The following is a 10,087-nucleotide window of genomic DNA, read 5'->3' as shown; positions in this document are numbered from 1 at the left end:
ATTCTACAGGTTTTTATGAAGGTAAATATTATTGTCCTGCCGGTTAACAAAATAACTATCTTAGGAGGTAAGGCAGGTGTCTTGCTGGAGAGTAAACACCTGCCAAAATCATTTATTCACAAACTGGAAACCTCAACATTAGCCTTATTAATTATTAGCCATATTCAGTTTTCAGTGGTGGAAAAAAAGGATACTGAGATATGTTGTGGAAAAGAAGGATATTGAGATATGTTTCTACATTGGTGTCTTGAACATTAATATTTCAAACGATATCATTTCATCTTTGTATAATTGCTGAATTAGGATTTTCATAGCACTTAATCAAGGATAACTCTTTGTAGAAATTAGTACCAGGATTTGCAGGCCAAGAGTGAATAAGTAAAAATAGATACAATGTTGGTAACATTTTGGGGTATTCGACAAATATTTGCCTGTGGTAATTCCTATTTTTACTTTACTAAAAAAAAATACATTGAAGCAATGTGGGGAAATGTGTTTTTAAAGAAAAGCTAGATTTTTTTTAGCACTCTGCTTCACCGCAGAGCAAGACTGCCATCTGCTGTCCGCAGTGATTAAAGCAGACACAACGCACTCTCACATGCTACTAAGCGGACATTTAAACGTCCCACGGTTTTAAAAAAAAACGTCAATTTAAAGTACGGGAAATAATTACGCATTATATGTTGACCCATGTAAGGGTCAAACCGTGAGAAGGATAATTAAAGTATACGTGGCACCTATCTTTAAGCCCCTTGTTTCAAAGGACGGTGAACGGCCTCACACCCGGAAGTAGTAGTAAATATGGACTACTTGAGTCAGCTGACTTCCATTCACATGACTGTTATTTGTGGGTTTGGGTAAAGACCCTCACAGTTTTTTTGTGTTCTTTAGCTGATCTATTACTTGTCATTAATGAATAGGCTACGTAATTTATTAATCGTCTAGCTGGGCTACGTAGTTATCTCTATGCTTTAGCTTTTAGTCCTGCGTTAGCGTAGCATCTAGCTTAAAACTTGTGAGCAATAACAGCCTAAGCTAACGAGCTTCTCCATGGAGAGAAAAGAAAATAATTCACCACTTAAACGACATTCAGCTGAGTTTATAATAATGGACAAGGTTGTCAAAGGTGAGTGAAAGCTACTACATGAAATGAGTTGGTATCTAATAAGATTTGCCTGGCTGTTTTCCTTTTATACCCACTGGCTAATGTTAGGATCTGTAACCTCTTTGCATGTGTTTTCAAGAGCTCATATATAGGCATTTACTGTTTAAAAAAAGGCACAATTTTGCAGCTGTGATCTGTAAACTGTATTTATTATAAGCTGTGTTGATCCCGCAGATGTGGGTGATATCCAGTCCCGACTGTTGGACCACAGACCCATCATCAATGCAGAAGTCCGCTACTTTGTCAGAGAGTTTGAGGTGCGTGACATCACATTAAAAATGCTTACAGGGCTTGCACAAAGCAGCGAGGATCCTCAGCACACAGTCACACACTCTTTACAGTAAAATCACCCTGAAGGACGATTTAAATGAGCTGATGATAAAGATGGAGCTCATCAGTGTTGTGAAGAGGCTCTCAGGTCCAAGCCCTATGTCACCTTGCTGAAGGGTCCAGAATTAGCGTTATACTGCAAAAACTGACGGCCAAGTAAGATTAAATGTCTTACCACAAGGCAACATATGCTTGTCTTTTGTCTCGACAAGATATTTCTTCTTCCCTGGATGTTTTTATGTTAGCAAGTCAAATTTTCTTGTATTGTTGGCAGATAATTATCCATCCATCCACTTTCTATACCCGCTTGTGGTCCTGGCAGGTCAACAAAATCACGCTGTCAGATTATACCTCCACTCCACTGTTTAGTTTAGTAGCAGGTCTCCTCGGTCTTGAAACGATGCTTTTCTTCGAGGAAAGGTTATTTGGTGCAGATTTCCGTCACTTATTTGACTGACAGTGGTTATTTCTGTCAAAAACGTCACTGCAAACATCATGGTCTGTGGTGCAGTGTCGTGTTTACATTCATTTTTAACGCAGCTGGCCACAGCTCCGGCAGGCTCGAGTCTCCAAAGGCAGCCTGTGAAATATCTTACTTTTTCACAATTCAAAGATGTGTGTTTAAAACTTCTTTTAGATGACAATTAGCTACACTTCTCCTTCTTTCTCTTTCTATCCTCCGCTCTTCCCCGACAGATTTCTCTAACGTCGCACCTGTTTACAGGGTCCCCTTCCTGAAAACTTGCATCCCGTAGGAAATTTCAGAGTGAGACTTCCCCTCACCCACGTCTCTCTTTTACACTGCCTGGCCAAGACCTGGATTTAACTGAGCAAATAGGTAAAAGCCTCCCAGTGGAAAAGTACTGCGGTGATTAATATGTTTCATCTGGCAGCAAGTTATTTAATCCTAACTGATTCCCATTCCACGTCAGAAGATGCTACCTGCGGTCACTGAAAATATCTTACTGTTTCAGAACAGTTATTAGTCTGTGTCAAGCCGGCAAAATGTACTAAAACGCGGCTACGAAGTGTCTCAAGGCATTTTTTAAATCTGAAAGAGGTGGTGAACCATCATCTTGAGGGGAAAAAATGTAGTCACAAGAAAATCTTGAATGGTTGTGACTGAAGGTCACTTGAAACGTTTGTGAAACTGAATATAAGAAAATCAACGGCCATGTTTAAAAGTGACAGTTGGAGCTTTTCCAGGTGCCCAGAAGTAAAAAGCTCAAGCAATCTCAACCCCGTTGAGCAGCTGTCTGATGAAAGATGCTGGAGAAGACCGTATCCTGCGGTCCAACTCTCTCATCATCAATGCAACGTCTTGGTGAAAAAAGAATGCCGTGACGTTTTCATGAGCTCTTCGAAACAATGCCACTGCGAATGCGTGCCGTAATCAAAGCTAAGGGTGGTCATGCAAAAATACACGTGTGTGGCTTATTTTTTGGCAAGGCAGTGTATGTTAAACACACATTTTCTCTGCAGAAATCCTGCACGATTATCGGAAAAACAAACAGTTTCCTTAACTTTGACAGACAGTTGTCCATTGCATCACACTGTAAGCATTTCATGGTTACCAGTTCTAGTGTCCTCGCTCAATATTGGACCATTCCAAACAATTATGTCCCTATTTACAGGATCAATCTATAGCATAGGATCATCATTTTCCCTAAACCCCTTTTAACTGTTAGCCAAGTACTGAGTCTACACAAGATGATGAATAGCCATATGAGTTCTCGAGCATTGTACTGCTTCTACTGATGTTGCAATGGTATTCACATTAAAAACACTCAAATGTGGGCTCCTAATCTGCTGCAGTTTGGGTCGCAGATTAACAAACCAGGAGTTATTACTGTGGTTTTACCATGTAGCCAAGTAAATTTACTGAAAATGACTTTCTCTGCTTCTGTTTAGGAGAAACGAGGCTACAGGGAGAGCCGGCTGCTGGAGAACCTTAATAAAATGGTGCAGGAGACAAATGAGCAAATGCTGCCCACAAATTTAGAGGACACGAGCCAGCAGCTTTCTGACATCATCAGGCGGTGTAAGTCCTCCACCCACAATCGTACCTGCACACCTGAGCTACTGCAGAGGCATTTTCAACAGTGATTTATTTGACCCCTTATGGGAGGACATTTCGCCCTGGGTATCATATATTTGTACTATAATCTGAGTCTTAATTTGCTCACAGTTGCACTGTGTGATCACACACAAGACACTGTGACAAGCACTGGTTACTATATGCCCTATTTTCTGTATTTAACCGTTTGGTTGTATGTTTTGTATCTGATTTACAGTAGAGGCTGCTAATCACATGGCAGAGAGGGTCCAGCAGAGGGAGCTAGAGGCACAACAGGTAAAAAAAAATGCAAGCAAGGGAGTGACCGAGCAGGTGGTAAACTCTGAGAGCTTTATTCTATTCTAGGCGTTCTATTTCTTACACTGGGCTCTGTCCCCTCGAGCACAACACATGATCTGCTTAAACATTTTACCAACTCGTCAACCTCGTCCCTTTCCAGAATACCCACCTGCAAGCCAACTTGGAGAAAGTTAAAGACGACTGGGCAGAGTTTCTAAAGGAGCAGCAGCGATTAAAGGAAGAGGTGGATGAAGAGCACGCCAAAGCTGTGGGCGAGGTTAGCACCCGGTTCAGTGAAAAGAAGAAGGACTTGTCCCAGTATTCATTCATGTGATCAGTTACCATTTATGAGCGTGCAAGTGGACAAACGCACTCTCTTATCACATGAACGCTTTGTTGCAGGTCGCCTGTTCTACACATGCTGAAACAAAACTATTGGCTTTGCTAGTCGGTTGTTGGCAGAAAGAGCCCAGAGCACTTTGGAACCGTTGCTCTTGCGTCAGTCAGAATTTTCCAAATCATGAATATGAAATTGTGATTAACAATGTGGCATTTTCACAGGCCATCAAACTCGGGCCTTTTCTGGCACATGCACCCAGAATATGTACAGCATGAAAGAAGTCTGGAATATGTCGTTTTTTAAACAAGCGATCTTTTGATTGTTCCTTGGCTGTGAAGTGTTCAACATCTCAAGATTTTTAATGGATGCCTGCCTGAGGGGTTTGGGTGGTAAATTAACTTCTCGTTGAAAGGAACCCTGAGTTTGGCACCGAGGTGAGATATTCCAAGCGCTGAGAGCGAGATCGTTAAATGTAGTAAAAAGCTTCTCTGAGCAGGTGTGTTTAAAGTTCGGGTCAACTGAACGCAAACAGAACTCTGTCTCGGAGAAGTCGTCCCTCAGCAGCTCTCCTGCGTTAGAAACATTTGACCTCTGACACCGACTGCAAAGTGTCTTTATCTGAGAAGGCGTGAAAGGCATAAACCAGTCTGCATGCACAGCAGCGAATGTTTCTTTGTTTGCTTTGCCACTTATTTTTTTGCTTTTTATTGTATTTCTATGGTGTGCTCAGCTATCATGCTTTTGTGTGCCTAACATTTGCGGAATAACTACTCGAATAACTCAGTGTTATTATACAAATGTGTATATATATAACCGTTTCTATAAAAGTTTAAACACTGTAAAATGTATATAAAAACAACCCAATTGAAATTTGCATGAAGGCAACATGTCAGCTGTTCAAAACTGAGAAAATGTGTTTGGAAAAAAAATACAAGTCTTGATTTCAGTCCCCGTGACTTTTTTTTTTTTTTTTTTTATAAATGAGTTTCAGACAGTCTGAGGCCACATACCTCTGACAAGGCTGAATTTAAAAAAATAAAATAAATAAATACCCAGGATCCGCATGACGTACCCATATGTGGCTCTAAATCAAATGTTAAGTATGTGTAATTTGCATCAGATTTGCATAACTATTTTTTTTTTTTTTTTTTGCTATGCAAAGCTGTTAGTTTTTGAGTTGTGTTTTTTAAATGATTTCATATAAGTACAGTTTATATAAAATCTTTGAAGGCACTATTGATGCCTAATGATTTGAACTGATTTCAGATCAACATTATACTCCCACCCAGATGACATCTTTTCTTAGGGAGGCTTTGCTTAACTTCACGATTTTCAGCCAAACAGCATTTTGCACGTATTACAAGAGTCCAAGTTCTAAACTGGTTCTTGGTTACAGCGGTCTTCCTCTCACAGTATTTGGCGCTTTATAAAACAAAAAGAAAATAAGAAATAAGTCTAATAGGATATGACAAAGGAGGTCCTGGAGCGGTTTAGTTTAGTTAGAGCCAGAATGAGACAACTTATCCGTTCAAAGCTACAGCGGATAGCCTCCTCAGTTCCAAAACATACACAGAGAGTTGTTAAAAGAGGCGATGAGGCACTCTTATAAATATACCCCATCCCAAGTCTTTTTTTTTTTTAAGATGTTATTAAAAAGGGAAGAGTGCTCCCTCCAGCACCTCCAATCTTGCATTGAGAGAGACAATCATCTGTGTTGGTCTTCTCCCTGACACTGATGTTAGCACACGCAGCCCCTTTAATGAAGTGTTTTCTTTTCCTAGCACAATGGCATACTTTTGGACAGGTTAATGGATGGTTGGGCACACAGGGCACATTCCTGGCATGACTGAGAGCAGAGTTCATTTTGGACAATAAAGAAGAAATATTTATGATGCCTCCCACAACACACCTCCAGCACTCCTTTAAACTGGGCTGAGCAAACCAATGCTCACATGGCCATCATTATCTGAAGGAGTCCGGGCACTCCAGTTCACCCATCAGCTGAAGAGAAAACAAAGTGTCTGTGAGAGAAATTAAGAGACTGAGTTCCTCTGCACAGTTCCTGACACATGTTCCAGCATAGCCGATGACAACTAACTGTTGGATCCCCTTACAGAAGCTTCCATCTTTTTTTCTTTCTTTTTTTTCCCCCGTTTGGCTTAAAGCGACCTCTCTGCTCTCATGCGAGGCCACTCTGGAGTTGCTCCGCCTGCCTGTTATGTGCATACACATGTCTGTGAGCCTGTCATTAGAGTAGGACATGGTGGTTGGCATGTCTTCAGAGATCACAGAGGGCACTGACATGCCAGCAGATGTTTAAGCAACTGGCCAGCGCCTCTGTGCCCTGTGTACGTCTGCATGTGTGCGCACGCCCTCCCTCTGCCTTGGTGACTGGAGCTGTCCAACGTGGAGACAGCCCATCATCAACTAACAAGGAGTGACAAAACGGAAACGTGGCCAGCCTCTGCCAGCAAGGCATCCTTTCATCTGCCCTTGCTTATTTTTTTGGTTTCGGTGGGAAGAAAGAAAAACAAAGTCCCTGGTAAAGTCATATGAGTGTTAGCTATTCATGAGTAGAAGGTCATGGGCTTACAGTAAATAGTTGGTGGGCTTGATAAGTTCAGGATTTAGATGAGTTGTAATGAGTTTTGACATTGCTGTTTAAAGTCAGGATGAGAAACAAATTCAGGCCAGAAAAGCGGCGTATACTATTCTGGGACAACGTGGAAGTAAGTAAGGCAAGGCTTAGTTTTTTATTGAGAGCAAGAAAAAAAGAAAAAGCACAAATAGTCCTGCTTTTAGGATTTAACACTTGATAACACATAGCAGATGCATATCTAGACCTTTTATGTTGCAAGACTTGTTTTTTGCTGGTTCTAATCCAGCAAAGAAGTCTAGTATGTGTACTGACAAGACCGAGGCGACATGGGAAAACTCCTGCATGAAAACAACCTTCCACTGTTCCATCCCAACACTGCTAAAAAGACTATTGCTGTCAATAACAGCATGCTTCCGGGCCAAAATAAATCAACATTAAGCAATCTGGGATTTAGATCAGTGTCTGTTTGTGAACAGGGGGATTGCAACAACACCAGGTTTTAACATTCGCAGCAATTCTGGCTCCAAGTCAAAGAACATGCTGAAATATCAGCACCTGGTCAAGTAATTGTTGTGTCACTCCCTTTGTTTTAAGAGCCAATCAGCCGCATATAATTCAAACTGGTTTCAATGGTGTGAAATGAGTAATGAGAGCAAAGAACACTGGAATCTTAGGAGTTCTACATGTAGAACATCCAGTATGTGACAAACTTTAAGATTGGGTTATTGAGCGTCTCCTTGTACGTGTCCAGCGGAGAACTTTTACTCTACACAGACGAAAGGAGGCAATTTAGTAAGAGGACGCTATGTGCTGGAAACCCAGTGGGCACCAGCTGAAATCTCATGTTATCATCTTCCGCTGTCTGCTGCCTGACGTCTCGAGACCGTCACTGGCTTGTTTTCTGTCTACCGTGTCTATCTGAAAGCAGTGTGTTCTTCCTGTTTTGCAGGGAGTGCAGTGCTCCCTGGCCACGGAGCTGCTGTTGCCTGTGCCAATATAAAGGAAACAGCAGCACCCAGCCGGAGCTCCTCGAGACAAGGGACAGTGATACCGGGTGTATTGGTTGTTGTAACAAGATACTTTGACTACAGAAGGAGCTTTGCTATCAGTGCAGTCCCATGCTCTGCATAAAATATTTTCCTGCCAATGAATATGGGGCAAAAGTTTGGACACACCTGCTCATTCAAAAAGAATGTGGGGGGGGGGGGGGGGGGGGGGGGTGTCGCCACATTTAAGAGGCAGATGTGCTGCAAAAGCTGCACTGGTCTATCTTCTCTCTCCCCCTCTCTCTCTCTCTCTCTCCCTCCCTCCACACCAAAACGTGAACTTCGAAGAGAGTGTTTGAGGACACCCAGAGAGCTGAGTTGTCCCTGGTTCACATCATGCAGGCTCTTTTGTTGATGCTGTTTCCCACCTCTGTTCTCCTCTCACCTCCTGTCATATCTCTTGTGTCAGCTGTTAAATAAAAAGAAAGGAAAATGTAAAAATGACAAAAGGTATAAAATATACTAAACTGCATTATTTTACACTTCTGGTGAATTGACGCTGACTTGTATTTGTGTACATGGTAAAGTGTCCACCTCCTGTGAGGAAAAAAAGAATCCCACATCGGCACAGGGAGGGCATGTGAACTACAGACAAAAGGACCACCATTGAGATTGGAATCAGGAAATTCTTCTTGCAAGGTGACAGTGCAGACCATCAAATTCACCACCATTCAGCCCACACCACGCTGTCAAGAGTTTAGCATTTTATCTAAACATCTTTCCATCGTGTCACATGCATCATATGTTATGGCTTTATATCCATATGTATTTCTATCCCATCTTCTTTACACAATAACTTTTCAAATACTAATAAAACGCAAGTGGAGCTTGAAGTTTCATGAAGAAACAAATTTAATGCACATGGTTGAGGCTGACTGCAGATTTGGCACAAACAAGGTTTTTTTTAGGCCACCTTTCAGCTCATTTGAGTGATGAGAAAAAAAGCAGGTCTTACATGAACACAATTTCAGCATTCTGCATTGGAACAATAGAAAGCAAGGAGGTAGGTCACCCCCTCTTTCCTGACAGCTTATGAGAATTTTCAGCCTCCGCATGCTCACTTTCTCCCTTTTGTGCTACAATCTGGGCCCCTGTTACTCAATTACTAGGGGTGCCAAACGAAAATGCCAATGAAAAAAAAAGCACTGCACTTTCAAGTTAATAACCCAACATAACAACACTTCAGGGAGCCCGTGATGGGTCCTGGGCGGATGGTGATGCAGGTGGTAATATGAATTCTTTGGCAATAGCAAACATTCACCTAGTAGATCACTATATAAGAGAGTCAGAACTCTCAAAGCTGCCGTATGAAATTGATATTTCTCTAAGGGAAGGTTGCAAAGCATGCTGGATATTCTGAGGCCTTGGCAGCTTTAGTAAATGAGCACTGGGTGGCATATAAAAGCAATCAATGGAACGAAAAGGATGGATATTAAATATCCCACCATTCACTATAAATGCCAGTCTTACCTTATTAGCAAGAACTAATAATCTCCCTTGTGAAGCCTGACTCGGTAACATGGTAGTTTTTATTCTGTGCTATAAAGTCACATTTCCTTATCTCATTCTTGGAGGCTGCCTTGGAGTTTTTCCCCTTTTTTTTTTCTTTCTTTAAAGAGCCATCCACCTCCCGGCTGCCTTTGGCGCAACAAAAGAGCCTGCGAGGTTTAATCAGTTGAACTGTGCATGATGTTTTGTGTCTGTTAAGTTTCAACTGGCAGCCTCGCTAATTCATCAGCCCTGCGTTCCTGCCACGTCCAAGAAACACAGATAAAGAGTCCAGCAACAACAAGCACCTTCCTCCGTCAATCACAGACTAAACAATAGCCAGAGACGACGCTGAACACAGGTTGTCATCAACCAGCGGCTACCGGCAGCAGTGAGGCTTGTTGTCGTCTAGATTCCTGAACCTTTGAGGAATGTCTGGCTTCAGTGCCAACCACATACCTCCTCTCTGCCTTGGATTGTCCGTTTTCTGTATCAGGCAGGTATTTTTCTGCTGTTTTCTCACTTTGACTAAGCATGTTTTAAGGGAGCAAAATTGGTTTTACACAAAGATGGGATTTGAAATGGTTTGTGTAAAGGGACTGTTGCAGGTGCTGATGTCTGATCATTAGAATCAATCAATTAAAATGTTGTCTTTACAGTTTACATTTCTTGATATTTCTAAAGTTTTCTCAATAAATCTACTGTTCATCTTTTCCTTTTTACTTACATAGAGAAACTTAATCATGTAGTTTGAACCGCGTGC

At 41.7% G+C, this 10,087-nt stretch overlaps 1 protein-coding gene across 1 annotated transcript; it reads left to right on the top strand.

The window, feature by feature from the left end:
* The first annotated feature begins 782 nt into the window (after nt 1-782).
* Nucleotides 783-5,137, top strand: bloc1s5 (biogenesis of lysosomal organelles complex-1, subunit 5, muted). Its single transcript, XM_075452696.1, has 5 exons — nt 783-1,126; nt 1,340-1,422; nt 3,407-3,536; nt 3,790-3,848; nt 4,012-5,137. Exons 1-5 carry the CDS (start codon nt 1,051-1,053, stop codon nt 4,183-4,185), a joined length of 522 nt encoding a protein of 173 aa, XP_075308811.1. The 5' UTR covers nt 783-1,050; the 3' UTR covers nt 4,186-5,137.
* The last annotated feature ends 4,950 nt before the right edge of the window (nt 5,138-10,087 follow it).

This window comes from Odontesthes bonariensis, chromosome 20, assembly GCF_027942865.1.
Source record: "Odontesthes bonariensis isolate fOdoBon6 chromosome 20, fOdoBon6.hap1, whole genome shotgun sequence".
Lineage (NCBI taxonomy): Eukaryota > Metazoa > Chordata > Actinopteri > Atheriniformes > Atherinopsidae > Odontesthes > Odontesthes bonariensis.
Note: the sequence above shows the minus strand (reverse complement) of the source record. Positions and strands in the feature narration are given on the sequence as shown.